General features: G+C 37.1%; 1 protein-coding gene across 4 annotated transcripts in view; it reads right to left on the reverse strand.

The window, feature by feature from the left end:
- Positions 1–17,781, reverse strand: part of FNBP1L (formin binding protein 1 like) — a 105,059-nt gene that overhangs the window by 31,893 nt on the left and 55,385 nt on the right. For all 4 annotated transcript variants that reach the window (XM_021090187.2, XM_001928546.7, XM_005663662.4 and 1 more), the window contains exons 3-5: positions 9,299–9,352; positions 7,878–8,025; positions 7,046–7,108 (exon numbers count right to left, since the gene is read on the reverse strand). In XM_021090187.2, coding sequence (XP_020945846.1) covers positions 7,046–7,108; positions 7,878–8,025; positions 9,299–9,352 — 265 coding nt within the window. The remainder of the gene's footprint in view (positions 1–7,045; positions 7,109–7,877; positions 8,026–9,298; positions 9,353–17,781) is intronic.

Below are 17,781 nucleotides of genomic sequence, written 5' to 3' on the forward strand. Positions count from 1 at the left end.
ACACATTATAAATCAACCATACTTGAGGTTTTTTTAAAAAAAGTAATTTTAAGATGTTGCCACTATGTACTGTGTAAAATTGAAATTGCACACAAAAGTACAATTTTTATAATCTAGAAAGTAAATTTTACTATTACAATCAAAGCTTTAGAAGTTCCCCTGTGGCTCAGCAGGTTAAGGATCCTGCATTGCTGCAGCTGTGGCACAAGTTGGAACTGAAGCCCAGGTTCAAGCCCTGGCCTGGGAATTTCCACATGGCTTAGGTGCAGTTAAAAGAGAAAAAAGCAAAAAAACACGTTCTTTAAATATCAGATGTCACAAGGCGGTGAAGGAAAAAAAAAAATCATAGGCATGACTGAGTTAGTATTTATTATATATCTCATCTCTTCCCAATAAGAAAACAAATCTTATGTAGTTTGTAATTTTTTATTTTAAGCTCATCTTCAGCAGGTCTTTTCTGGTTGGTTTTTGTATGTTGGTTGATTGATTTTCCTTGTTTCCATTTTTTGGTGGGATCTCCATGTAGCTTGGAATGTGGAAACATCCATCCAAAGCGGTTTGGTCTCGTTTCTTCTAGGTGTCCCAGGAATATCATCAGCCCAGAACCAGGCCTTCAACATTTTGAAAATTTTAGTTCAAATTACTATGGCTTGGCGGAGTTCCCATTGTGGCCCAGTTGGTCAAGAACCCAACATAGGAGTTCCCATCGTGGCTCAATGGTTAACGAATCCAACTAGGAACCATGAGGTTGTGGGTTCGATCCCTGGCCTTGCTCAGCGGGTTAAGGGTCTGGCGTTGCCATCAGCTGTGGTGTAGGTCACAGATGCAGCTCGGATCTGGCGTTGCTGTGGCTGTGGTGGCTACAGCTCCGATTCAACCCCTAGCCTGGGAACCTCCATATGCCGAGGGTGCGGCCCTAAAAAAGGCAAAAAGACCAAAAAAAAAAAAAAAAAAAAAAAAAAAAAAAAAAAAAAAAACCAACATAGTGAACATAGAGTCCGTGAGGATGCAAGTTTGATTCCTGGCCAGACTCAGTGGGTTAAGGATCCAGCATTGTCATGGCTGAGGTGTAGGTCAGTAGCTGCAGCTCCAAGTTGACACCTAGCCCAGGACCTTCCATATGCCACAGGTGTGGCCCTCAAACTAAAAAAAAAAAAAAAAAAAAATTATTATAACTTTGCAGAAGCTATTCACAATTGAGTGTGTGATATATTTACTATCCTGCATAATTTTTTATCCTGAAGTTAATGTCTTTTTTCTAAATACTCTGCTTAGTTTTCAATGAACTTTTCTCTAATTCAACCCTAGAATTCCCATTCTTTATACCTCTCTTCAGTTAATTCAACCACACTCAGAATTTTACCAATTTTATTTTCTTAATGAAATCAAGGGCCCAGAGGTTTTTGACCTGTTGAAACTGGGACTGGTTACCAAACTAGGCCTCTGCATAACTGTCGCTTTGGGATTTTCCTTCACCATTTCCTGGGGACTCCTTCCACCTCCCCCTGGATTTGAATCTCCTATTTTCCAGTTCCACAGGAAACTGCCCCTTTCTTGGTTCATGTCCTTATTTTGCTGGTACACATTCAGGAGTGGGTTACTCAAAGAAAACTTGTGGGAGATAAAATTGTTTTGAGTCTCCGTGACTGAGAATGCCTTTCCATCTATTTCAGTTGATAAAGTCTGGCTAGGTATGAAACTTTGAGTAGGAAATCATCTTCCTTCAGAAGAGTACCACTCCACTATCTTTTGGCTTTCGGATCCCTTCCTGATCCCTGACCTTTTGCATAAAACGTGTTTATTTTCTGTCTTGTTTTTTTCTCTTTCCTAACTGTTCTGAAATTTCGTGAAGATAGGTTTTGCTGTGAATCCACTGTGCTCAGCCCCTGGAAAATCCCTTCCATATGGAAACTCTTGTCTTTCTGTTCTGGGAAAATTGTATTAAATTAATTTTGCCTCTCTATTAAAGACCTAAATATAAGGCCAAATACTGCAAAACTCCTAGAGGAAAACACAGGCAGAACGCACTTTGACTTAAATCACAGCAACATCTTGTTTGATCCACTTCCTAGAATAATGACAATAAAGACAAATAAACCAATGGGACACCTAATTAAAATCAAAAGCTTTTGCACAGCAAAAGAAACCAGGAAAAAAAAAAGACAAGCCACAGAATGGGAGAAAATCTTTGCAAATGATGCAACAGACAAGAGCCTAGTATCCAAAATATAAAAACAACTCATACAACTCAATAACATAAAAACAAACAACCCAACTGAAAAATGGGCAGAAGACCTAAATAGACAATTCTCTAAAGATGACACAGGGATGGCCAACGGGCACATGAAAAAATGCTCAACATCACTGATTATTAGAGAAATGCAAATCAAAACTACAATGAGGTACCACCTCACACCAGTCAGAATGGCCATTGTTAACAAGTCAACAAATAATAAATGTTGAAGAGGGTGTGGCAAAAAGGGAATCCTCCTGCACTGTTGATGGGAGAATAAACTGGTACAACCACTATGGAAAACAGTATGGAGGTACCTCACAAAACTAAATATAGAACTACCATATGACCCAGCAATCCCACTCCTGGGTATATATCCAGACAGAACTCTCACTGAAAAAGACACATGCACCCATATGTTCACTGCAGCACTATCTGCAATAGCCAAGACATGGAAACAACCTAAATGTCCATCAACAGATGAATGGATTAAGAAGATGTGGTGCATATACACAATGGAATACTACTCAGCCATAAAAAAGATAAAGTAATGCCATTTGCAGCAACATGGATGGAACTAGAGATTTTCATATTGAGTGAGGTAAGCCAGAAAGAAAAAACAAACACCACATGATATCACTTACTTGTGGAATCTAAAATATGGCACAGATGAGCCTATCAACAAAGCAGAAACAGATCATAGCCAAGGAGAACAGACTTGTGGTCCCCAAGGGGAAGTGGAGAGGGAGAGGGATGGACGAGCAGTGTGGGGTTTTGGAAGCAAACTCTTACTGCAAAGGATGGGCAATGAGGCCCTACTGTACAGCACAGGGAACTGTGTGTGACTGGGTCACACTGCTGTACAAGAGAACTTGAGGAAACACTGCAGATCAACTATACTTCAGTGAGAAAACTTTGCCTATCCATTTTCTATGTCTTCTTTCAACATGCTTATTATTTTGAAAATGAGTCCTCTAATTCTCTTACATTTTTTCTCATATTTTCAGTCTCTGTCATTTTGCTGTACTTTGAGGGACTGCTTCAATTTCATTTTTTTTAGTGAGCTATCCATCAAGTTCTTTTTTGTTCTTTATATGTTCCCTTCTTACTAGTATCTTGTTCCTACTTCATGAATGTAATAGCTTCTCTATTCCCTATGAAAATACTAGTTTGGGATATTTTGCTTATTTGTTTTTGCTTTTTAATTTCCATTTCCTTTCATAGTCATTGTTTCTTCAAAGTTGCTTTTTTTCCCCTGCATACTAGTTTTAGTCTCTGGTGTTTACATTAGATGTTTTCTTTAAATGCCTGGGGATTCCTAACTATTTGCCCTTATTTAAAAAGCTAATTGGATTATGGCCTTTTGTTCTACATTGTTATAGAAACTGTGGTACCTCTATCTTCAAGTCTTTCCTCTCGAGCTAATTAGATTCCACAGAGGAGACTCTTTCAACTTCTTGCCTGTAAAATACATGCTTTGCTACCCATATTTTGAGAATTACTCAGAAGAAAGCAGCAGACGCCTGCATTTTCTATTTACTTAACCAGTTTCAACTTCAATTTCTTGTCTTGGGGATTACAAAACTATACAGATAGTGCAAACCTCAAAACTACAAGGTCAAAAGGTTTAAATTTCTCACAGGATTACCTGCTGCTCCTTGACCTTCAGATACAGACAAGTTTATTTGCTGCCTCTCCTGGCCAGTGGGCAGAGTTCCTGCCACCTTTCACTAAAGGTTTAATCCTTTAAAGGTTCAACATTATACAGGGATTTCAGTTCCAACTTTCCAAACATACAGAGCTAAAATCTAAGCTCTCTCCCTGTGTGATAATTAAACCCGAGGCTTTAGCAAGGTCCAGTAAACCACACCCCCAAGCCTCTGAAACCACTTTCAAATGCCACTGTATCAGCTCATACACCTACTTCTCTGGCTTTTAATTTACCCTTAGTTTCCAGCATTTAGAGATTTCCCTTTCTTTCAGGTAGCTCTGCTAAGGGCTTAAAATACAATTAAAAAAATATTTTAGCTGTTATATATAGGTATTTGCAGACAAAAGGTTTCTGAATTAGCTCAGTTTGCCTTATGAGCTAGAACCAGACACATCCGTAACTTGTATCAATTAAATGTGCTCAGATAGTTCTTATAAAATTTTTAAAATGTACTATTTTCATTATATAAGACATCAAATGAAATACATACAATATACTCAAAGCATAAGTATACCTAAATACACATAATGTGACTTTCCTATGAAGATTAAAAATTAAATTTCCACATGCAAATATCTAGAACTCAGTTCAGAGCTGTTTTCAAATTGAATAGCTATAGCTACTAATTTTGGTATAATTTAAGGCAACTCATATACAAAAGTATTTTTATATTAAGTGTCATACTGTTTGTGGGGAAAAAACCTACCTAATAATTTCCTTGCAACAACAAAAGACTCCTGAGTACAATAATATTAAAACGACTCCTTCCCTGAAAGCTGTCATTATGCAACGCAGGGATATACTCCAGAAAAGACTCTTCTTTCTCCTCCATCCTTTGTACCGCAGACTCATCAGTAGCCACTTCTACTCCCTCGTTCTTTCCAACAAGAGCCCACCTCCCAGCATGATACTTGCTTCGCCAGCCTCTCCACAGCTGGGGCATGATCAAATAATCTAATTCTGTCAGAGGCAGCCGCGAGGAGGTCTGCTGGGGGTTTCCTGGGAAAGCTGTCCTTCCCCAGTAAGAGGAAACAGACGATAAATGCTTCCTCTTTCCTGCTTCTGCATGCAGCTGAATGAGGACGTGATGCTTGGCTGCTTAGGGACAAGCCTGTGGCAAAAAGCCAACATGGTCTAGACAGCAACATGGACAGACAGACAAAGCAGCCTTGGTGATGTTTCTGAGCTACTGACCACCTGTTTCTGAGCCTGGCTCTTAGGAACTCATATGCTCTGTTACATAGACACCTGTCTGACAGACCTACCATCTCTCATCTCTGATGCTTCTACCTTCTCCATCTCTGACCGCTCCTTCAAAATCTTCGTAGGCTACTGTCTTGTGCCCTCATCTTAAATGCCTGGGGCTAATGGCTGTCTCAAAAAATTTTTTTTTCAATATTCAATACTCTGTCACTAATTCAATCTGTCTCTCCTAGTTCTTTAAATCTCCTCTCAATTATTTCAAACACGTTAGGAATTTTACAATTTCATTTTCTTGATTAAACATGAAGATATGGAACTAGGAAAGGCATCCTACGCACATTTCTATATATTATACAGAAATCATATTTGTCTGCCTCCCTCACTAGACTGCAGGCTCCACAAAAACAAGATTCATATCCTATTTACTTTTGTACCAGACTGAGAACATAGTATGGATGCCTTCGATAAACAAGAGTCGAGCGCAACTCACCTTTGTTTCATCATACTGTTAATGTAATGTTTTTGATGCTTCTTTCTTATGACCCTTAAAACTTTTGCTTAATAACTACCAATTGTTCCAAATAAGTCAGCCTATATCAATAGGAATGATCTGTGCCAACCCCAGTTTTTAAAGAGACCAATGACTCATGAATGTAGGAGTCTATTGTTTTGTGCAAATGAAAGACACACATACACACACACTCATTAGGTGGCAGATACTAAGGATGCCTGTTAAGGCAATTTAAATTTTAATAAATGTAAACACTCCCTAAAAGTCTTGCTGAAACCAATTAGAAAATCAAAACAAAAATGAAAACAGACTATTAATATACCTAGGAATTCTTAATCAGTACTGGTGATTAGAATCTAACATCAACAAAAGTCATATAGTAGAAATTTAATCTAAGCTTCGAACACATGCTTTTAAAAAGGAAAGGAAAAAGCTGTAAACTGTACATGTACATGCATGAGTAGCTTTCTTTTAATCTCAAAAGTCCTTTTTCCAATCAACACAAACCAAACTGATTAATTTAACATGGAAAACTCCCTTCAGCATAAAAGTGTCCACCATAAAAATCAGGCAAAGACTAAACTGCTTGCTAACATGAGGGTTCAGAAAGAATGGTAACCTTATACTACAGCGCACCATTTGGCAGAGCGTTTTAAGCAAAGACGACGCTCCATTAGACATCATGGTTCTCAAAAGACTGTATGTATGTCAGGATATTTAAGAAAAACTACATTAGCGAGTTGCCTTTGGAACGTTTATAAAGTAAATTTTTTTTTTTTTTTGGTGTGTGCCAATTATCTTTTTTTTTAATTAATGTATAGTTGTTCTACGATAAGCAGTTATTATGCTTTTATAATGCTACCCTATAAATGACTTTATTTCCTACGGTGGGATAGACTACAACCAGCATCTGAGTACTGGAAACATTCACATTACTACAGAATCAATGAACTAGAAGAAACATTTTATACAATCTAGTCCACTGTTTTCATTTTTAATACGCTAAAAATGAAGTCAAGAAAAAATCAGGTGCCAAGGAAAAGGCAGAACTAGAATCTAGGTTCTCTTAGTTTCAAATTATCTTCTAAGGTCTATCACTATTTCCTTATTACTTTCATCCTCTATCAATATTTTATAATAACAATGGCAAAGTCAAAAATAATCTTCTTAAACGTTTACAATTATCTGAAGATTACAGAGTTGGTACTAGCATAGAACCATACAGAAAAAAGGAAAACAGACAAAACGACCTCCCATTCTCTATGTATACCAATTTCAAATTATGAATAATACTACACTGAGAAACATTAAACTCAAATAGATGTGAAGCGTAAGAGAATCCAGGGCTAAACTAGTCTATGCTAAACATGAAAACACGATAACTTACGTTATCCATCTGTTTCCAGCACATATCAAGGTACTGCTGAGCTTTCCGTCCCTCCTGAAGATGCTAAAGATCATAAACAAAACAAATTTTAAAATATATTTAAATATTAATTAAAGTCTAAAGTCCCAAAAAGGCTTTTCATGTAATTTTGTTCCAAGATACTAATTACATAACTTTATCAAGACCTAGGAAGAGGTTATTAGTAAAGCAAAACCTCTCTAAAACACTTTTATAGATTAAATACTTTAAACACTACCCTTAAAATAGATTAAAAAAAAACTCTCAAAAAGTACATGATTATCTTGAAGAGGGGTTGGCAATGCTCTCTATAAAGTGTCAGGTAAATATTTTAGGCTTTGCAAGCCACACGGTCCCTGCTATGAATACCCAATTCTGCTAATGCAATGCGAAAGCAGCCACACACAGTACAGAAGTGAACGAGTGGGTGTCTGTTCCAATAAAACTTTATGGTCACTAAAAGCTGAATTTTGTACCATTTTCACATATCATGAAATAGTCTTTTTTTCCCCATTTTCCTTTCAACTACCTATAAATGTAAAATCCATTTTCAAGTCATGAGAACTAAGGGAAAAAAACAAGCACTAAGCTAGATTTGGCCCACTAGCTGGAGCTGACCAAACATTGGTCTTAAAACCAAAAGGATCACAAATTAGCAAGAGTGTCTTGAGATAATTTTAGCTAGAAGAAATTTAGTTAAGTAGAAAACCAGTTTATGCTGAACATTATTTTAAAAAGTAAAATTAAAAAGCAATTACTTTATTTCTGTGAAAATATTTCATATACTACAATTATATAAAAACATAAGAATTACCATTTTTCTTTCAGTTTTCAGATCATGAGCATATCTCATTAATTCACCATAAACTCTGTGCGCCATTTCTTCTGCTACTACTTCTCGCTGTCCTGCATAGTCATTTAACTCATTAAGGATGTTAAAAAAGGCTATACACGAAGTAAACCTGACAAAAACATTAAAAATGGTGAAATTTATTTTTATTCTCATTACAAATGTTTTTTGTGAGGTATAGATTAAGCCTGGCACTTGACAAATTTTAACAAACTCAACCTAAATCTCAGCTACTAGCTCTAAATTAACTTTGTATGAAAAGAATCCTGCATTAAGCTCTAGTTGCACATGTCTGTATTCGAGCAGTCTTAATTTAAAAGTAAAGGGATATATGGGGGTCAAAAAATATTAAGATATATGGGGGTCAAAAAATATTAAGAATACTACCTGTGGGCTCTTTTGGCATACTGGAATCTCTTAAGTTGCCAAATGACTGGCCTGAGCTTGGGAATGAACCTGGATTCCTAGGCTTGGTAGCCGAACCTGTTGCAGACATGATGTGCTTGCTCTGGAGGAGAGAACCTGCCAGTCATACCACTCAAATGCATCTTGAAGGTGATCTACAGAACAACTGGCTATCAGCTCTGGACACAGCTGCCTGTAAGCCTGCCCACATCCTGAATGGAAGTAAAGTACCACTATGGTTGACACCAAAGAGGGGTACGAAGGGGCAAAAATAAGGATAAAAATATGTGTGTGGAGGGAAGGAGAGAAACAGAGAATCGCTGTATTAAAATGTATGGATCTACTTGAATACAGTGATGGCGCACTCTTCCATAAGCTGAAGGAGGAGAGCTCAGCCAGAACTCCATGAACGCTAAACCTGAGGATCCTCTAACAACCGACAGGGAAACACAAATCTGTTTTAAGTCTCATCTCTCTCTGGTACTGCATTTTACAACCATTCACGAATCCCCCTGTTTAAGAATGACAAAAAGCTCATAGGCAATTCCTAACCTTTTATTCAGAGTTCCAAAATTATCATGACAACTTATTCCTTTTCATTACCCCTTTAAACCAACCAGCCGAGCTGTCTTACTACCCGTAAAAAATCAAAGCAAGAATATCAAAAGCTGACAACTACAAAATAAAGCATTGGAAAAAATATCCTTTTCTTCTGGAAACTACATCATTCAAGTGGAAGCCCCATCCCCACTACTTAGAACCCATACTTTATCTATAACATTCCAGAAAACTATCCCCAGTGAAGTATAAGCATCCTAATAAGAATAATAGTTTCCTCTTTTATAAACATAAATTTTTCCTTATAATAAACTTGTAAAAATATTTATTAAAAAACTAACAGCATAATATTTACCAAATAACAAAAATGTAGGTATTCTTTTAATTTTTAATACGTAATAATAAATAGGTATAAAATTTACCGTGGCTCTTCATCTTTGGAGGAACGTTTGGGACAGTACTTCTTAACCAGATTTCTATAGGAAGAAGATTTTTTAAACATTTATTAAAAATACTGTTGTTAAAATCTAATATTCTAAAACTTTCCAATTTCACTAAATCATCCTCTTTCTCTTCAGATTGTATAAATCTTTCACCTTTTCCAATTCCACTAAATCAAGAATTTGATATAAAACAAATAAGACAAAAACATGATCAATTACCATTAACATAATATATGCTCATCATTTATATTTTTCTTAAAATACTACTACCTGAAGAAAGAAATGTTATTTCTATGTTTATATGATTGTAATCATAATAATTTGACTGATTATGCTGTCAAACAAAAGAAGAGGAAGAATAAAAGAAACAAAGTACTCAGTATATGAAACTAAGTCACGGCAAAAAGACACATATTTTAAAGAAATATCATCATTTTGTTTTGCAAATCAGAGATTTTAATACTAAGATAAAATGTAAACAGATGCAGACTCAGGATAAAAGAACAGCTGGTCAATACCTCCACAACTCTACTTTTATATGAAAATCATTACATGATCCTTAAACTTCTCTTTTTTTAGAATTACATTCTAATCTGTAACTTTCTTTGCCTGCAGGGATGTCCATTCTTGACAGTCTCGGACTAGAAGGCTATCTCATTTCATCTCTGCAAAATCAGAGGTGGACTAGCAATGTGGACCCTGGAGTCAAACTGGACTGCGTAGGTTTTGTGTGGCATTATGTGTGGCTTTAAACAATTTACTCACCCTCTCTGTGCCCAGTTTTCCATAAATGATAATAATAATACCACTACCGTATAGAGTAATAAGAATTAAAGTAGACAGTATTTGCAAAGCATTTGCCAGTGTTTTGTATCATGCTCCTCAAAGTCTAATCCAAGGACCAGTAAAGGTGCACAGACTTTGTTACCTATCCATAACAAGCTAAGTACAGAAGTTACGAGTAATTTCATGTCTGTTGAATCTAACAGTCAAAAAAATAAGGACTGTATCTCATGTCTCTTTTTATGTCATTTTTTCTAGCATTAAATTTTTACTGTATTTTATAAAAGCACCAGAAGAAACTTTAAAAGAAACTAGTCCATCATCACAAATGGACTAGCTTGTGCACTTACAGTTTAATTATGTCCATAGCTACTGGCAATTATGAGGTAATGGATTAACTTATGACGCTATAACCACAGTCTCCAACCTATAAATGGGTTGTATTCTAGAAATAACTTAGAGTCAGTGAATTCCAACCATGAAACCATGAATTACTTTAAAAAAAATCAAGCCAAACTTGGGCAAAGAACATTTCAAAAAAGCGAGTAGTTTCCAATTCTGAACATGTTTTTATATCAGCATTTTAAGCATTGTTTAGAGTTCCAGGCTATAGCAGACATTTGTTGTTTATGCCTACTTGTATCACTCACTACCCTTTTTTCTTCTGTAACAGTTTGTGACAGGCACATTTCTGCTCATCAAAAACCGATGTTATTTTACACATTTCCTAGTCCATTTGCAATTGGGCAGGACGATGTGACTAATTCTGTATAATAAGCCACGTTATATTGGATACATAGTGTATATGTATTATACAATAGCTTTGTATAATGTAAGTACCAGGCTGAAGCATTAGAGCGCATGGATAACCTTCTTGGGCTTCTTCGGCTTCTGCTGAAACAGCTGTAGAGGTTTCAGGTTGTGAGCAAGACGAAAACAGTATGGACTGCCCTAGAGTTACTCCCCAGCCTTGTGCCTGACTTTGCATGAGCAAGAAAAAAGCTTTTACTCTGCAAAGCCCCTGAGATTTGGGAGTTACTCTGCTAGTATAACCTAGCATATCCTAAACTACAGCTTCTCTACTGTCATGTCTAGGTAGTCATGGTGGGCCAGCCACATAAAACAGCCCAAGTATACTTATTTGATTCAGGCCCATCTTTCAGGCCAAAGTCAATCCAAATTTTTTTTTCTTTTTTTTTTTTTTGGTCTTTTTGCCTTTTCTAGGGCCGCTCCCACGGCATATGGAGGTTCCCAGGCTAGGGGTCTAATGAGAGCTGTAGCTGCTGGCCTATGCCACAGCCACAGCAACTGGGGATCCGAGTCGAGTCTGCAACCTACACCACAGCTCATGGCAATGCTGGATCCTTAACCCACTGAGCAAGGCCAGGGAATCGAACCCTCAACCTAACGGTTCCTAGTCAGATTTTAGGACGGGAACGCCAATCCTAAAATTTCTGTTGAAATTCTTGGTAAGAAATGTTTTCTCTCTCTCTTTTTTTTTTTTCTTGGTCTTTTTAGGGTGCACCCATGGTATATGGAGGTTTCCAGGCTAAGGGTCGAATCAGAGTGGTAACCGCTGGCCTATACCATAGTCACAGCAACACCAGATCCAAGTCTCAACTACACCACAGCTCACGGCAACACCAGATCCTTAACCCACTGAGCAAGGCCAGGGATTGAACCTGCATCCTCATGGATGCTAGTCAGGTTCATTTCCACTGAGCCACAACAGGAACTCCAAGATATGTTCTCTTGATGCTGAAGTTAAAATAAGACATAATCCTGGAGCCACCATCCGGAAAGAGCCTATTTGGGAATTAAACCAACAGAGAGGAAAGCAAAACCAAGATGAGAAGAAAAATTCTTACTTTTTTGAGTACCTGGATCCCTGAATTTTTCAGTCACAGAAGCCAATAAATTCTGTTCTTTGCTTACACCAATCTCAGTTGGACTTCTGACATTTGAAAGAATTACAACTATTATCACAGAGGTTAACACAAAAGTCTTAACACAGCATAAACAACAGTAATTTGAACCCTAACTCCTGGAAGGAAGAGCACATACATCGCAAGAGGAAAGGGGAAGAAAAAGAAAGTAATGTTACTTTTACCCTTTGAACATGCAGGGTCAATACTCAGCAATTTTTTAAAATTGCTTTTGCCTCTCTTATTTAAAAGTTGCTCATCTATGGGCAACTCTTCCCAAACCCCCATAAGGCCCTCAGAAACCATGTACGAGCCACTGAAGAAAACCCTGCCACTAAAATGACACTGTGGTCCAAAATGTTCTCGTATTCCACCAAATCAAAACTTCTATTCTAGGAAAACATGCTCTGGGAAGACGACACAACAAATTATTAATAGTACTCACTTCTAGGGAAAGGGACTGGGAAGTGACTCAAATTTAAATGTGTTACAATGATCACATATACTGCTTTTGTGATTTTTTAAAAAAATTAATGATAAAAGCATACCAAAAGAATTATTTATCCCTTCAAAGAAGAGGATCTCAGTTGGGCATTCTAAGAAAATAATCCAAAGTCAGCAAAAATTCACAACAAGGTATGAATGGTTATTAAGGCCCCACAAATCCTTGCTCTGAATTTTTATTAGGTCGAATAAATCTCAGACTGGCTTGTCTTAAACATTTAAATGTAAAGCACACAGGTTTCTCCTAAAATAAAAATATTTTAGGCAATTCATCTCTCTCAAAAAAAAATCTGCCCTTAATGTCAGCTTCCTTAGACTAATATTTTTAAGAAAATTTTCCTCTCTCCTGAGTGCACAGATTCTCCAAGTAACCAGTTATGACAAGAGATTTTATATGTAAGACAAGTTCTGAGTAGCCTGCTGTAAAATCAGGAATTAACTGAAACAGTTTTATACACATATAATACATACTACAGAAATGACAACACATGTCAAAGATCAGCTGACACTCTGTTTTCACATGGGACCCATGTTTTCTAATTACATTAGAATCACACACAGAGGAATTAACACTGCTCCTTCAGTAGCATGAAGGCTTCTAAATTTAATAAGCTTCTCCAAAAATTATAGTATTCTTTCTCTATATATACTAAGCATATGTGATATTAAATGTACTTAATGTATTACTTAATTTATATTTAAATATCTGATTCAATCTTTTTATCCATTCTAGTTTTGCCATGTTTACATTAGGTATTTTAGTGAAAATTATAAAATATTCTAAATAAGTTCTCAAAACTTTAATTCTGTTTTATTCAAACTACATTTTACAGTTAAGTGATGAAGTACAAGGTACCTCAAAAAAAATTTAAGGCAAAAAAAACATCTTTATACATTTTCAACCTTTCAACATTTGACAGGCTCTGAGTTCTATTACTGTTTAAAAGGTGATCAATACCATATTTGTTTGTAAAATGGAACACAAATGCTATTTCTTCTGACAGGTTAGTATTAGTATCTGAGACTGACTGGAATCCCTCTTCTTAATTGTCCTCTCTTTATCTAACAGTTAACATGCTTAGGAGTTGCCAGATTAATACAAACAGCCCTATTTGTGGGCCTCAATTAAGTGATCAGAGATAGAAAACTGAATCCAGCTGGGCCAAAGAGTTCTCTTACTGGAATTTTTAAGTGTGTGGACCTGATGCAGCGTTGAGGCCAGTATGAGAGCTGAATCTCCAAGACATAAAACTGGCACAGTTGGTGAGCATGTGGAGAAAAAAAGCCAATCTGCACTGAAAGAATGAAGCCAACACACAAAAAGCCCCCTCTCTCCCAAAGAAGGAAGGAAGCAAGCTAAGGAGGGAAGAAGCAAAGATGATAACGTCGGCTCTGGCTATCAGGCTGTGTTTCAGATACTTCCCTGTGACCTAGCTGCATCCTAGGCCTTCTGGCAGCCGGACTGTTCACCTCTTCTTGAACTCAGATTTAAAAATCAGATCAATAAAAGATATCAGTAAATAAATGAATAAATTTCTCAATAAACTTATCATTAAACTAGCTCAAACTGGTTTTTCATCACTTAGAGCCACAAGTGTGTTCTCCTATGGTAGAAAAATTAAACGTAAAAGATACCCACATGCCAAAGAATGAAGCTGTAACCCTCTCTTAAATCCGATACAAAGATTAACTCAAAATAGATCAAGATCTAAACATAACAGGTAAAACCATAAAACTCTCAGAATAAGGGGAAAGTTTCATAGCACTGGATTTGGCAATGATTTCTTGGATATGACACCAAAAGTACAGATAACAGAAGAAAAAATAAACATCGAGATTTAAAACCTTTGTGCTTCAGAGTTCTCTGTGGCGCAGCGGGTTAGATCTGGTGTTGTCACTGCCGCAGCTTGGGCCACTGCTATGGCATGGCTTCGATTTACACATGCTGTGGGCGTGGCCAAAAATAATAATAAAATATTTTGTGGTGTTTCTGTTGTGGCTCTGCGGGTTAAGAATCTGACTTACATCCATGAGGATGCGGTTTTGATCCCTGACTTCACTTAATGGGTTCAAGGATCTATGAGCTGTGGTGTAGGTCGCAGGCACGGCTTGGATCCTGAGTTGCTATGGCTGTGTTGTAGGCCGGCAGTTGCAGCTCCAATTCAACCCCTAGCATGGGAACCTCATATGCTGCAGGTGCGGCCCTAAAAAAAAATAAAAAATAAAATAAATGTTTTGTATTTCAAAGGCTACAATTGACAGAGTGAAAAGGCAACTATGGGATGGGAAAAAGGATCTGTAAATCATATATCTATCTTATAAAAGATTACAATCCAGAACATATAGAGAACACTTAAAACTCAATAATAAAGACAAATAATCCAATTAAAAAATGAACACAGAACTTGAATAACATTTCTCCAAAGAGATACGAGTGACCAGCAAGTATACAAAAAAATGCTCAGAGTTCCCTGGTGGCCTAGAGGTTAAGAACTTGGTGGCCTAGAGGTTAAGAACTTGCTATAGCTTAAGTTCAGTCCCTGGCCTGAGAACTTCTGCATGCCAAGGACACATCGGGGGGGGGGGGGGCCTCAATGTAACTCTAGGGAAAAATGTAATCATTAGGGAAATGCATATCTAGAGCCACAGTGAGATCTCTCATAACCCATTAGGATGGCTACTATAAAGAAACAGCCAGTGTTGGCAAGGATGTGGAGAAATTGGAATTCTTGTGCGTTGCTGTTAGGAATGTGAAACAGATCAGCCATTGTAGAAAACAGTATGGCAGTCCTCAAAAAATTAAATACAAAATGACCACAAGATTTAGCATTCCTCTTCTACGTATATGCCCAAAGATTGAAAGCAGGGATTCAAACAAGGTTATCTGGACACCATATTCATAGCATCATTATTCACTGTACCCAAAAGGTGGGAAAAACCGAAATGTCCATCAATAGATGAATGGATATACAAAAAGGTGGTATTATCCATACAATGGAATAACCGTCTGACTTAAAAAAGAAGGAAATCTGATACCTGCCCCAACATGGATAAACCCTTAAGACATTATAATTAGTGAAATAAGCCAGTCACACACAAAAAATATATATATATTGTACGATTTCACTTATGCAGTAGCTAGAGTTACTGCTTCAATTCATAGAAACAGAAAGGAGAATCACTGGGGCCTGGAGGAAGGGAAAATGGAGAGTTGCTGTTTAATAGGTAGAGGTTCAGTTTTCCAAGATGAGTAGGTTCTAGGGACTGGTCACTGAGAGGTATGAATACACTTTTAACAGACCTGAAATATACACTTAAAAACGATTAAGAGGAAAAAAAATGATTGAGAGTAAATTTGACACTAAGTACATATTACTACAATGTTTAAAAGTTGAATGTGAAAAAAGGGCTTATGAGAAGTGCTATTAGACAACCTCTGAATACTGTATATGTTTTTTAAAAGGACATGCTTCACTCTCAATTTTTATACCTCTACTGGTGGCAGATAGTAAAATAGATTGATGACAAGAAGAAATAAGACTTAAGTATTTACGCCTGAAATACCCAAGAGAAGAAAACCAAACTTCAGCAAGTGTGAAGGTAAAGTTAGTTTCTGTTCTAATTTCTTTAAAATGCCAGTTACTTCTTTTGCTTCATCTTGAGTATGTCAAGGATACTCAGTCCTAAAACTGTTAATGGGGCCATGCTTACACAGGATCAGCTTCATAGTCTACCCAAAGAACTTATGCAACAATTCACTGCTGTTTAAAATGTGATAGGCATAACAACATGGTTTCTAGGCAACTGCAAATCTTTCACAAGAGTATTTTCAGGTATGTTCAAGACCGAAAAGAGAAAATTTATTTGCTCAATTTAGACTGAGAAAGAAGCAGACTGCCACCACAGATTTAAGTATTATATTTCTCAGAGAAATTTTCTTCTGCACATTGATGGTTTCTGTTTTCCTTCTAAATATTAGGTTCTTAAAGGTCAACTATATAACAAAGTACTAGGTTCAAAGCAGCAGCAAAATCTGTCAATTTGCCTATACTTTAAACATCTAGGATGATGAAACAAACATTTTATCTCATTTTAGACATGTTACACAATTCAAATGGCTACAAAGAGATAACTCGGAAATAAAACTATGCAAGGCATCATGAAAGCACAAAGAGGTTAATTAAGTGATCCACATAGTCAGTATCATTAATAATCTTATTTCTTTATAGTTGTTTAAACAAGGTCTTTAAAACCTTTTCATTGGAAATCTCACTATCAAAATGTTTAACACAACTGCTTTGAACTTATTTTCATTCTTAAGAGCTTTATGTTTTATTTGTTAGGTTCTGCTTCATCATTTAATCTAAAAAAACAGAATTGCCATCATGGCGCAGCAGAAATGAATCCAACTAGGAACCATGAGGTTGCGGGTTCGATCCCTGGCCTCGCTCAGTCGGTTAAGGATCTGGCGTTGCCATGAGCTGCGGTGTAGGTCACAGACACGGCTCGGATCTGGTGTTACGGCTGTGGCATAGGCTGGCAACTACAGCTCTGATTAAACCCCTAGCCTGGGAGGTTCCATATGCCACAGAACATATGGCCCTAAAAAGGCAAAAAAGACAAAAAAAATCTAAGAAAACATTTTAATATAAAAACCAGGAATAGTCTTTGTGATTCTTGTTAGGTGATAAGCCTGAGTTCCTTGATGAGTAAAGTGGGAGAGTTCGCTGATTGAAACATTCCACAGAAGTTCACTGCTGTATACTTACTACAGGGCCAATACTCTTAAGGTCCTAGAAATGTAACAGTGGCAAAGACCAACAAGTTCTGGTGAAGATTAAATGAGACAGCAGCATATAAAAACTGAAAATGACTCTCAAGTGAACTGCTGTTGCAAATGTAGGTTAGCAGTAAGGTGGATAATTAAGTTGGGGGGCAACTTTTTTGACAGAATAAATTAGACAAAAATCGTGTACTATGGCACACAAAAAGTACAAGGATTGGAGCAGAAAAATGCTGATGGTCAAAAAGGAAAAAAAAAGGAGTTCCCATCGTGGCTCAGTAGTTAACAAATTTGACTAGGCACGATGAGGTTGTGGGTTTGAACCCTAGCCTCGCTCAGTGGGTTGAGGATCCGGCATTGATGCAAGCTGTGGTGTAGGTCACAGAGGTGGCTCGGATCCCGAGTTGCTGTGGCTCTGGTGTAGACCCCTAGCCTTGGAACCTCCATATGCCTCAGGTGCAGCTCTA

This window comes from Sus scrofa, chromosome 4 (genome assembly GCF_054392235.1).
Source record: "Sus scrofa isolate SSC_HxYL_T2T_F1_AM1 chromosome 4, Sscrofa_HxYL_maternal_Yorkshire_Landrace_v2.0, whole genome shotgun sequence".
Taxonomy (NCBI): Eukaryota; Metazoa; Chordata; class Mammalia; order Artiodactyla; family Suidae; genus Sus; species Sus scrofa.